This window comes from Pleurodeles waltl, chromosome 12, assembly GCF_031143425.1.
Source record: "Pleurodeles waltl isolate 20211129_DDA chromosome 12, aPleWal1.hap1.20221129, whole genome shotgun sequence".
In the NCBI taxonomy this organism is placed as follows: domain Eukaryota; kingdom Metazoa; phylum Chordata; class Amphibia; order Caudata; family Salamandridae; genus Pleurodeles; species Pleurodeles waltl.
Window position 1 is genome coordinate 671,506,653 of NC_090451.1, and position 13,312 is coordinate 671,519,964.

A 13,312-nucleotide genomic window follows, 5' to 3' on the forward strand; every position below is an offset into this window, starting at 1 on the left:
TGACTGAGGATGAATGGATGGATGGATGTTTGAAGGTGTGTGGATGGATGTATGGTCCAACGGACGGACGATGGACTGACGGGTGGATGACTGAAGGTAGAGGGATGAGTGGATGAATGGATGTATAAAGATGGATAGATGGATATGTAAGGGGAATGGATGTGTGGATGAATGGATGTATAACGATGGATAGATGGATGTGTAAGGGGAGTGGATGTGTGGATGAATGGAGGTATAAAGATGGATAGATGGATGTGTTAGGGTGGGTGGGTGTGTGGGCCGGTGAATGGATTGGTTGGGTTCAGGCTCACTCACATCGGTCTACGGGTACTCAGTGGCATTCATTCAGGACATGGTTCAAACGGGTATGAATGGTATCTCCCTGGCTACTCCCTCGTTATGTTTTCCACATAACCCATCCCTTCCATACAGCGTCCATTGTTAAGACTTCTCTGAATCCCCCTGATGGTGGTGAGTATGAAATGTAGGCACGCGCGGGCCCCGGGTTTGAAGGTAGCTGCTCCCTCCTGGCTCACGAGTTCCAACCCTCTGCCAGTGTGACCAGTTTCACACGACGGCTGGAAATTGTGAGCCGACTTCAGCGCTTCGCCGCCGCGTGGTGCCTCACGTGAGCAGGCGCTTCCCCGAGCCCCGCCAGCCAATCCCGGCCTGGAAGCAGGAACACACCCACCACCCACCCACAGCCGGGTCCAGGCTGCACCGAGCAAGGCGCAGGCAACCAGAGCAAGGGTAACGCACACTTTCAATCTGGCACCTTGTGCACTAGTGTGGAGTCATAGCACTTCTCGACGTCTGCGTGTGTGTGTGCACATCCCTGTGTGCACTAAAGTGGAACACACGGTTGTGCCTTGAGGCAGACCACAAACCCTGCTTTGGCACCCTGGTGGCACACCACCGAGCCCTGCTGGAAGGCTTCCAGGTGGGGGAGGGCCAGAGCTGGGTAGAGTTCAAGGCTCAGGGAGGGGTCAGGGACTGGGAGGGGTGGGGTGCTTAGAGGTTCAGCCTGGAAGTGCTCAGAGGTTACAGCTCAGTGACTGGGAGGGTGAGGAGAGCTCCCTGTCTGGGAGGGCTCGGGGGTTTGGAAGGGATTAGGGTGGAGGGAGGCAGGGTGTAGGGCCCGGAGGCAGGAAAGTGCTCAGGGGAGGGCTGGAGGGAGGAGTGGCGAGGGGCAGGCTGTGGGTGGGCACCCTGCCGCCTCCTCTCATAGGGCCCCTCTCTTAAGTTCTACGTCCTGTCACTTAGGACTTTTGCCTGGAGCCTGTCTGCCTGCCTGCTCCGCACACAGACCCGTCTTGGACACCATGAGGAGCGGCGTTACCTGGGCCCTGGTGTGCTGGACCCTCTGCGCCTGGACCCTGCCTGGGGTGTGCCCTCAGTCTCCCGCCTCCGGCACAGGTAAGGCTGACTCACCGTCTGCCCTGCGGCACTTTGTGTGCAACTCTACCAGTCATGACTGGTGTCCTGGCTGGGCGTGCCAGCCACGTCCGGACCTCTGCAGCTCTGCCACAGGGGTGCCCACGAACGTCAGATTGCCCTCCGTGGGCCCTCACATGCAGCGCCCCTGAAACAAATTAACTTTACTCCCTTCACCGTTAACAGTAATATTTTAATGGCAGGGTTACCGCTGTCAGCAGTGTACATGACTTTTTTTTTCTTTTTACGGTTTTCAAAACTTTCAGAGAGTTGGGGGCTGGATATATGAGACTTGTGTCTATTGAGGTCCACCAAAGAGGGTTTTTTTGTGAGAGTTGAAGCGTCACTGAGAAGGTGATGTTTTGTGGTGTCCGATTGAGGGTGTTAAGAGTGTTTCAAGAAGGGATGCGTGGTAACTGTCTAATGTGTGCACGGGTGAGAGATGATTCGTTTCTATTTATTGTTTGTCATATATAGCGCTAACTTCACCCACCAGGTGTTTGGAGCGCTGTGCATCTGTCAATTTGAAAACTCCCGAGAGAGGTGTGAGATGTAAGGGGTGCCGTGAGTTGGAATGTGAGCGGTGACGTCTAAGACGGTGTATTTGTCAGTCAGGGGCGTCTACTGTTTGTGCAGCAGGTGCAGTGGTACCGGGTTCAGTAGTAGTAGAAGCCTGATAACTACTCTGTTTTCCTTCCACAACAGCAGTGAAAAGTGTCATTTCCTTGCTTGCAGCAAGGTCCTTGGCATTCCTGCTACTCTACCGTCTGGGGCTAGGGGAGGAATATGTTGAGAAGGGCTCATGTGTTGGAAGGGTTCACTAGGAGGAGAGTGGGTGGGGGGGGGGGGGGGTGGGCTGTGAGGGCCCGCAGAGTTCCTGTGAGGGATCTTTTTGTGTTTGAAACACGGGACGCAGGTTGTCTGTGGAATGGGTACACGTGTGAGAAGATTCGCCTTTATTTACTAATGTGCTGTCTTAAAAAGCGCCAACCTGACACAGTCAGGCTTCAAGGCGCTGGACGTATGTAGGCGCGAAAATACATGAAGGTGTTGGGACCCAGAGTCTGTGAGAGAGCGACGTGCGAGTTGAGGTATGCGTGACGGGGAACCTCAGAGTGCACGCAACGGGGTAGAGGCGCATCCGTTGAAACACCCACCAGAGGGACCATCTGTGAGTGGGATTCCTGGGATGCTGAGTGAGACGAACTGGGCATATGACTGCTGTTTGTATGGTAAAATACAGCAGCAATCTAGATGTGGCTGGCCCGTCTGGGCCCCGGTGCCACTGCACTTGCTGCACCAGCGGAAGCCCGCCCTGTTGAGTGGAGTTCAGGAGATGGGATGCCTCGGAGGGTCTCTCCTGGGAGCGGAGCGGACAGCTGTCAGATGGAAGCGTCTGTTGTTAAGGCTTTGTCTGAGAGGGGTCATATGCGGGGGCGTCCTTGAGAGGGGACGTCCGAAGTCGGATATATGTGAGAGTCTCTGTCACGGATGTTTGCAAGAAGTGCCATACATGAGACAGCGCATCTTCTGAGGGTTTAGGCGGAGGAGACATGAGTGATGAAAGTGTCCTCGAGTTTGTGCCTCTGGGCGTCTTTCCAAGGGACGCCCGAGGCATCTATGAGACGACCTTGTGTTTTTTCACACATTCATCCATTTGCAGGGGTGCCGGTGGTATTTATGACTTTGCACGTGGGTCTCACACAACCCTCATTTGGAACAGACGCCCCTCACTCATTTCTGTACACAATTTCCGCTCCCCTGCGGTGACTACTTCCTACATTTTCCCCTCTGAAGTTTCAAGGCAAAGTTCGAGTGATGAACAGATCGTCTGCATCCCCGGTGTGGGACTGCCAATGGGGTGTCTGTATTTTCTGAGCAGATCTTAACCAGTGCCGTTCCGAATTTTGCAGCTTGTACAGTTTATTGGTCAGGATTGTGACGGTGGCGAGAAATCAATCTATCTATCTATCTATCTATCTATCTATCTATCTATCTATCTATCTATCTATCTATCTATCTATCTATCTATCTATCTATCTATCTAAATCCAGTTTTCTCTCCCATGATCTCCTGCTACAATACATTCCATTGTTTTTCAAGGAATGTGGAATGCGCTCTTTGGGGGTACCCTGTGAACGCTGGGAGCTGTGTGCCCCTGTGTTCCGTCTGTGACCGAGAGTTACCCCGGGAACCAGTTGCTTCCCGTGAATGGAACCGGCGCCAAGGTCACCCCGCCCCTCCTCGCCGCTGATTGGCCGGCTCCTCGGCAGGGGCTGCTAATCACACAACAGCCGAGCCCCGAGGGCCGACGAGAGAGCGGGCTGTAGGAAGGGGCGGGGAGAGGGAAGCAGAGGAACCTTGGAGGGAGTGCAGCGAGGGAAACAGAGAGAGGGGGAGAGAGAGAAAAAAGTAAACACAACTCTAGAAAGTGCAAAGCCATACACGCCAACATTTCAGAAAAGGGTGGAGAATTAAAAACGCATCGAGACACTGTACTTTTTCAGTTCTGTTCAGAAATGCTTCTAATGGCAGAACATGTGTGATCAACACATTTATTGTTGAGAGAGAGAGAGTGGGAACCAATAAGGTGAGAGGACGGGAATAAAAGAAACCATCAACAGGAACAGCTGGGGAGTGAGAAAAGCAAACATGAAGAGGGAGACAAACTCTAAGGTGGGGAGGGTGGAGGAAAGGCAAGAACATCTTTGGAGAGATGGAATAAATGGGGGGAGTGAACTACTGAGAACATAGGGGCTCACTTGAGATAGCCAAGAAAGTGACAGCGGTGTAACGAAACTTGAGCCCCCCCCCCAGCAAAGTACATGGAGGGAGGCCCCATCCCTCCTGGACCCAGTCAGCAGCTATCAGGCCAGGGGTCTACCATCAGTGCACAGTGCCAGCTATGCATAGTGGGACCCCTGGGGCTCTGCCCCCCCATACCTCAGGGGCTACTGGGGCCAATGTTACACTACTGGGCAGTGAGAAATGCAGAGAGGGCAGGCCCTGCTGAGATATTGTACTGAGAGATGCGCACTGCAAGCAAGAGTGCTATTCGTGCAAAGTGGACCTCGGGGTCCAGATCTGGGCTCTGAGACTATTTTAAAAACACCACCACCAACAAATAAACAAGTGTTACATGTCTTGTTTTTTAAAGCGCTTCGCTAACCAACATGCCTGTTTTGGTGCTACACACAAGAAAGAAGACCTGAAACCTGTTGACCGTGAATACCCTATCACCATGGGTTATTACGCCCTATGTGTAGTAGTTATGTCATGTAGATGTTTTTCAAAGGTATCCTTGACTTCCACCAGTGTCTGTTTGTGTTTAAAGTTTCTGATAGTCGCTTGAGGTCCACGTTAGGACCGTGCAGAGACCAGGGTCACGTTGTGCTGTACAGAGCAAAACAAATAACTTTTAGGTGGCATAGGAATACTGACGAAACACATGGAAAGAGTCTCCCTAGGGACTCTACTGTTGAGAAGGTTTATTGCCAGGAGTACGCTATCAGAAACTTGATATTACTCAAAGGAACAAAGTCTCAAAATGGGATTCAAACTTCCAGGAACAAAGAACGTGCACCAAAGAAGGCTTGCCTGGTCCTTGGTGTGAAATCATGGCCAAGTTATAACTTTCTTAGCGCTGGATCACACTCTACAAGCATGATGGCATTAAATATACAGAACACATCTGCATGCATTCAACTTACTTCTTCAGTAATGTTTATATAATACTAAAAGTAAAAACCCTTGCTCCCAGTACAGGGAGAAGCAACACTAGGGAGAATAACATTGTATTATTTATTTAGCAATTTGATACTGTGACATTTTGTTGCCTAATGGACACTTCGCTGGAAAGTTGTTGGTTTGGGACACCTTGAGAGTGGTGGACAACGCATACCAAAGGAAGCAGGGTTCTCGTAGATGAGGTCTGTTGATGAGTTATGTGGGGTGTTGAGTGTTTGTTGCAGGTATCTGGTCCCTTCATATAGGTGGGGCAGTGGAGGTATTCATATCTGTCTTGACGTGTGTTGCCTTCACAGCTCCTTTCAAGGTTGGTAATTTGTGTTCTTTTCCCAAGAATAGGCTCAAGATATTTCCCATTTGTAGAACCACTCCTCTATTTATTTTATTCTGTACTTTTCTGGGTGAATCTGGCCAGGAAACTACCTGTCAATGATTGCCATTGACTTTTAATCAACGATTCACAGCTGGAGTATGAGGAATTAACTAACGATGTCTGTTGCAGTTCCAGTCCTCTTTCTTTGTTGCCAGCAATGCTATGCTACATGATGAAGAACTAATCATTGGAAGTAGTAGAGGGACTTCATAGTCCAGTATTTTCGTAATGAATGATTCTAGAAACAGAAGTTTAAGAGGCTAAACCTTAATGCTACAGTTGCCACGTCACACTGGGTGGACTTTAAGGGTGCATGGAAGAAGATGATGGGAAGTTAAATATGGAGAGAATCCCCTCCATGTGGCAAGAGGTAGAAATGGCAAATGTGGCCTGATTTGTGCTAATTTGTTAATGGAATGAAATGTGGCATTTAATAGAATGAAACCCGGCATTATTACCCAATCCTACAAAAAATGGTGTCAGAGATGTTCCCACTGTCCCTCCTGTAGCAAATTCCAAAACTTTGGCTCATGATGGTGGCACTGGACATATGGCCACTAGTCTTCCTCAGAAAGTGTCACTTTTCATAGTATGCAATACTGTGTCTTCCTAATGTGAGCAGTCATTTGTAATGCTTTTCCTCCTTAACTGTTTTCAAATCAAATGTGTCAAAGTGTATTCCACAGTGAGTTGGCCTCCTTCCACGTCAAAAGTGTCCTTTTAAATTTTAAGTACAGTACATGCACCTCATGCATGTAAAACTGTAATTGAAACCAATATCCTACGATTAGATTAGCCTACACCAGTAGAGTATTGTGTCAACAAACATGAAAGCATGACATTATTTTCTTGATTTTTGTTAGGCCCAAGATCTCAGTCTTTGTTCTGTGGACACAGTTAGTTCTGTTCCTTCAAGTGCTCTACATGGCTAATTCACAAGTTGATACTGACCAAATTTAAATTTATTCTATGTATATTTTTCCCATTTGGATATCTTGAAAGTCAGGCATGGACCCCGCCATTGAGAACTAACCTTCTACTCACTTACTATGGATTTATGCAACATGCAGCTCTTTTTTAATATCATTCTTTCACATTTCATGCCAGAATTTCGTTGCTGATTTCCAGACTGACATCTTTGCAGAAGTCTGTACAATGCGTTTGCCATTCTTCGCTCTCGGGAGCATCTTTACCCCGCAACATCCAATTGAACCACCTTTATCTCATATCTCTTGTTCTACAGGTAAACCTCCAGTGGAATCTGTCTGCCACTGCCAGCAGTGCCTCTGATATAGTTACATGTACTTCTCTCACCTCTCCCTACCTTTCCAGGGAGACACATGTATGTCCTTCTCAGTGGAGGTCCTGCTGCATTGGCCTTCCGACCTGAACTGCTATTGATGGCTGTTATGTTATGTTGCTCAAACGTAAGAAACTTCCAAGTACGCTTTGTAGTCCAGTGAGACTGCTCCCCCCCCCCCCACTACGACCACCACAGGACTTTCCCTTTTTTTAAATCCGTAATCACAAAGAGGAGAAACTTAACATCCAGTTTGGACACCATCTGTTCCTTATTGCCCACATCATGGTACTGTTGCAGCCAGTTCCTTCTGGGAAGGGCAGGAAAGGGCAACAGGGCAATGTGTTATCTTTTCTATTCAGGGTGCGTTGGCCAGTGATTAATTTGTGCTTGTTGTTTCCGGTGCGGAGCACCTGCACTTACTTTTGAGGGCTGGCGCTTATCTTCTGCCTCAAGCTTTTACTGCGAGCAAAAGACACATATGGGAAAGACAGAGGAAAACGAAAAAGTGTCACAGAGGGAGAAAGCAGAAAGCTGCAAGAGTGAGCTGAAGGGGCAGGGAGTGTCTGTAAATGGATTGAGGAGGCCCGAGATGGCTCCAGGGTTACTCTGCATCAGTATTTCGTGTTCACACATTGCATTGCAGCAGCCACGTGTTTAAAAGGAGGGCTTCGAGCACCATCACATTTTTATTTGCAAACTAAGCACTGGCGTTAGCTAAGTGCCATCAGCCCTGCTACTCAATCATTCTCCCATATCATAGTCATGCCCTGGATGGCCTATGTCCTTGGTCTACACAAACTAAAATAAAATAAACATTTGCTGACCAAATGCCAGAATGGACTTGTTTGGGTCAACTGTAAGAGGATGTGCCCCGCAGCTTCTGGGTACTATGAAGTTGCAGAGGGTCACAGGTGAGTGTCCTGTAGGAGAGCCTGCTCAGCCGCCGGTATCTGGTAGGCCGGGCTGGGCGGGATGCTTGATTTCCTGGTGTCGTGTGGAGACAGGGCCGCGCCTCATTCTGGAGCGCTCACGTGTCACACAAACACCGGCAGACACTGTTTCTTTCTTCCTTCTAATTGTTCACTTGACAGTTTAACTGCCTTCTAGCGCTCATATTTCCAGAACCTTCGGACTTCTCTGAGGCGGTTATTTGTACTAAAATAGAGGCGGCAGTTCCGCTTTGTGTTTGGCGGCTTTTAGCACAAAAGGCAGTTTAATAGCGTTATATTATGTTTCGTGTTATTTTTTCCATTTGCAATTTTACACATTTTCAGTCATGTGCACACCCCATTTCTCAATGATGGAATATCACTCTAGTGGTAGAAAGGGATGGTAAATACTATTTTTAAGGAGGCAGAGGGAGAGATTCGCAGGTGTGTGTGTGTGGGGTGGGGGGGGTATGTTTGAGGGGTGTTTCTGTGTGTGGGGTGTTCGGGGCGGGGGAATTTAACTGGATAATGCTCTAAAAACAGCTCATGTTGCCAAGAGGGATGGGTTTTGGGGAGCGTTCCCCCAAGATGTTTTTTTACTTTCAGTGTCGTTAAGGCTCTAGTATTACAGACCAGTTTTGCAACTGGGAGTTATTTAGAACCAACCAATAGACAGTCCCACAAAAGGGAACTTTGTTCCACTCTACAAGATAACATTTTCAGAAAATTCCAGTGCGGTTTGATGTTAATGCTGCTTATTTCTAAGTAATTTTCCTGAATGTCTCTGACGGCTTTTAGCTGCCAGAGTGAAGACAGGGAAATGAAAGATGCTAACATTACCCCAGTTTGTGCGCAATTCCCCTCTCTGCCTCTAAATACACCAGCCAATGTTGTTGAAAATTTCAATCCAAGAACAGCTATTTCCTGCCTAAGGATGTAAGCTAAATTGGCGAGTATAATAGCTGAACAGTTGTAGGTTTTTATAAATAATTCCAACTCTAAACTTGTGACATTTTCGTGTGCCTAAGGATGCGGCACAATACATAAAAACATGATCTCCCTGAAACGACAAATGGCCTGTAGAGAGTGATTTTACAGAACAGAGATGCATGGTCCTTTTTCGGAGGGAAACATCATTTAAAAGATGGCGACTCCCAGCAAGTGTGGGCGAATTTCCTAGTAAGCATGCTTGTACATAAATAGTGCCTACCCTTTGAGGACATTATATGGGTGTGTACGAGATGATTATCCATGAACCATTAGATAGTGCCCACTGGGATGGACCAACCGAAGGTGGACCTCCTGTCCTTCATGGCTTATGAGCTCTGACTGCGATTATCTTGCACTGCTTGCTGTATTCCCTTAAACAGATAACGAAACTTGCTACGTGCACCTACTAACAATTGAATACATTAAACTTTATTGATTCGGTTCTAAATTAATTGGCTGCCTCACGGCTGGATGGCCTGACAATGTTCTTCAGATGCCAGATAGCTAACTTGACGCCGTTGTGAATGCTCTAAGTCACATGTTAGTCTAGGACGGGTGAAAATACAATTATTACCAAGACATAATATATTTGCAGACAAGGGCCTGGGAAGCAATGAGGGGTGAGTCATTCAGCTAACTCTGAATTGGGTGGTAAGGGGGTCCCTGGATGTCCACACCAGTGCTTATTTTGAGCCGGTGTTTGCCAGGGCTCTCACCAGCACTTATTTACAAACACTGGCAATTTAGGAGAGCAGCCCACCACATGGTGGAGCCTTTTCCCTTTCTAAGAGCAGCAAATTGCTTCACAGTGACAAATACTTAATAGCAACATGATGAACTAGTTAATCTAGTCCAGTGGTTCCCAACCTGTGGTCCGGGGACCCCTGGGGTCAGGGGGTCCGTGACTACATAGAAAATTAAACACATTTAACAAATTGTGTCCCCTGGCTTCCAGTAATGACTCAGTGGGGGTCCTTGGATTCCAATGATGATTCAGTGGGGGTCCCTAGGTTCCAATAATGACAAAGTTGGGATTCTCAGAAGTCAAAAGGTTGGGAACCACTGGTCTATTCCATTCTTACAATTCTAGGCGATGTGCAGTAGAGCAAAATGGCACACTTATATCAGTCTGATCATTTGTAGTAAGTTCTTGAACTAGCATGTGACAAACTTAGCAGGTGGAGTGGATGGTGTATGCACTGGTAGCTTCCTAGAATATAAATTAGACTCTGACCCATCATTTGCACAAATTAACCAGCAGTCCACACTATAGACTATAAGAAAAAGTGAGCAATCTCCTCCTTGGCCTGTAAGTAGGCACTTCCTGCCTGACAGGAAGGTAGACTGTCCTGTCAGTTCAGCTGTAGCTAGTGGCCCCTAAACTGTTACATAAGAACCGAAGGAATGCTATTCATTTTTAGTAGAATTTTATTTTAATGGCACAATCTTTACTCGCTAATTTGGATCAGACTTTGTAAAACCTGGCTTCAATTGATCTCAGTGGGACTGAAGCGAAGTAACATCTGTTTGCTTTTCCACCATACGATTTCAAGTTTCATGCACCTCTTTTCATTGCGCTCATGCTGTCCTTTACGTGCCACAGCAGGGTTTAATTTTACACTATTACACTAGCCTTGGGCTCAATGAAGAATATGCTGGAAACACAATATCATCGTTCAGTGGTGGCTCTTTTGATCATGCATTAGGAATTTAGGTAAGAACTTCTACTCTCTTCTGCCACCCTTAAATCCAACTAGATTTTAGTGTGTCATTGTACGATGTACTTGTACATATAAATATAACTAACAGTTCTTGAAAAAAGATTAAATCTTAAAGTTTTTCCCTGTTACTTAGTAATGTGAATATGGCTGGATAGATCTTATGAAGGGTTGATGATCTGATACTTTTTTCTCGATGTGAAATGATCTTTGAGTTCCGCAGACGGTGAAAGAGCACAAACTACACGTTGAGATAGTATGAATAAAATATTATTGAAAACAATGTGGTTTAAGAAACATAGTGCAACTTTTAGTTCTCATGTCCTGTAAGCATATAAAGTATTGACCAGCTCATTAAGGACTACGGTGGCTTAGCCCTCACATTTTTCTTTAAAGCAAATTCCACTGTAGATACTCAGTTTGAATTGTGAAGTAGTGTGAAGAGTAATAATTCTTTGTCGTAGACTGTCACCAATGAGGTAATGTTTTTTAGCTTTCAGAAAAATATGCAACTGAGGGAAATAGTTTCGGCCATACCTTGATTTGTGATTAGCCTTCTTCAGGATTTGAGAAACACTTTTAATTTGTTTTCATGCACAGTAGAGAGAGTTGTGCTACTCTCTTCATTTAAATGACATCTTAGACTCTATCTTTCTGATTCTGAACTGGATTAGATTCACTGTGGTACTCTGTTGCGAAGAGGAGTTGGGTCAATTTTATTTCTGCCTTGCTTGGGGTCTATTTTGACTGGCTTGTGTGTTATGGACTTTGGTGGTGGAGGTTTGTAGAGATATCTGGCTGAACTGCAGCTAGAATAAAACAGCAGTGTGTGGGAGATACATGTTGGCACCTTTCAAAGCTGGACCCGTGGCAGGGCAAGCGGGAACAGAGTAGTAAATTACTGGTAAAGGCCTTGTATTTGTTACACATATCCAAAATATTCTCAAATCTAGCATATAGATGCTATGACTCTATGGTCTATTCATCTCAGAGGAGTTACCTGAAGTATATAAACCATTCTGCATAAAATTCTACCAGAATTAGTGGTTAAAATGAAAACGTTCCGGTGCCCAAAGCTCTCCTCTGAAACACAGGGCTGCTGCAATTAAATGTGCGAACACGGAATACTGAGGCAGGTTAGTACTGAAGCCATTTAATCCATTTACAGGCACTCCCTGCCCCTCTAGCTCACCCTGCAGCTTTCTGCTTTCTCCCTTTGTGACGCTTTTTAGTTTTTTTCTTCCTTCGTCTTTCCCATATGTGTTTTTTGCTTGTAGTAAATGCTTAAGGCAGAAAAATAAGTGCCGGCCCTCAAAAATTAGTGGCGTTGCCCTGCACCGGCAACCACTGGCTCAAATTAAGCACTGACCGAAATCAAGTTTTCTTCTACCATCAAATAATACTACCTGGTGCCTGAATTGAAGGCTTACTTTTTAACACGTCCGTGCACTGGAGCAAAAAAGAGTCATGACCCTAAACATACAACATTGTGTCTACAAAGACAGAACCGGTTTCCTGATACTTTAAGCCCTTTCTGCAAAACTCGTCTCTCCCTATTTCTAAACCATAAATCAAGTATACAGAAAATGTCATGGCCGCACAAAACAATTCAATGTACGTGGGTAAACATGGCTGTTTTTTTTTACAACTGCATTTCCCTTTTCTTGTGCCCCTGATTGATGCATCCTAAGTTATGCTGTTGAGCAAAGTTAGTCAGTAGGGTTACACTAATGTAATATTTTTTCTTGTGCTTCAAGGGACTCAAAGTCTCTTGAAAAGCACATTGAGGAAATTCCTTTTTTGACTGCCTATGTGCCTTTTTAAAATTATTTTGAAGTCTTTTGAAAACTTTGGGTTCCCAGCAAATAAAGTGTAATACTAATTTCTTAAGGGGGATTAGAGACTGAGTCATACCAAGGATTTTGTCAATTTTGGAAGTTAGCTTTTTGAGATCAGGAAATGGAAAACCACGTTGAGTCTCAAATAGTGCATTTTCCTGTTTCATTCAATCTGAAGTATCATTGGGTTTCACGGCAAACTTGACAGCAATTCAGGATTACTCTGCCAAGTCGCATCTGCAACTCGTTATGGTGTAGACATTTGTGGGGTTTCTGACTGCGCTTTATCGAAAACAGCTGGGAATATATTTGCTCATATCACTGTGGTGAGGAGATGCCTTGCACACCCACCAAGCCTCAGAAGGCTGAACCATGATTTGGAAGCTTGGGTGACCGAGTGCTGGTCATGCCGGCAATCTTTGGGATAACAGTGACTAAAACTAAAGAGACAACTCAGACAGACTTAAGCAACAAGCAGCTTACGTCTCATCATGGTGCACGAGAAAGACACCAGAAGGATGTAAAATGTGTCAGGTGTGGATTTCCCTAGCAGGGATGCAGATGGCATTACTGGAGGTACCCACCAGGAAATGTTCCCTATTAGCTGGCGTCTCTGAGGGCGATGTTCCTAGAGATTGTTGGGAGACCTCACTATGTGACCAGTGATAAAGTGTGCAAGATCAAGCTGCCTCCAAAACAGTGCCCCCCCAATCCCACAGAAGGGAGGAGGAGACTGATAGTCTGGTCTGCAGCTGTCCCACTCTTGTGTGACAGGTGAAGTGTTCTGCAGCGTTTTCCAAAGGCACAGACTGGGAATGTCAGGTTAGATGAATTAACTATCGCCCCATTCTTTCCTGACCTGTCTCCTCGTGAGGAGGCAGTGGAAGTCAGAGGCATTATAAAATGTGGTAGTTTTTCCAGCCAAGCAGCTGGCTCATCCAGAGCTCTTATGAGAGGTGAGCCAATCATTCTAGTCGTTC

General features: G+C 46.2%; 1 protein-coding gene across 3 annotated transcripts in view; it reads left to right on the top strand.

Moving 5' to 3' along the window:
* The first annotated feature begins 453 nt into the window (after positions 1-453).
* The window catches only part of LPL (lipoprotein lipase), a 57,785-nt gene continuing 44,926 nt past the window's right edge, over positions 454-13,312 (top strand). Inside the window, exons 1-2 of one of the 3 annotated variants that reach the window (XM_069218572.1) lie at positions 454-471; positions 1,264-1,416. In XM_069218572.1, the coding sequence (XP_069074673.1) occupies positions 1,323-1,416 (94 nt within the window). In that variant the 5' untranslated portion in view covers positions 454-471; positions 1,264-1,322. The other 2 variants (XM_069218571.1, XM_069218570.1) reach the window with 2 other exon arrangements.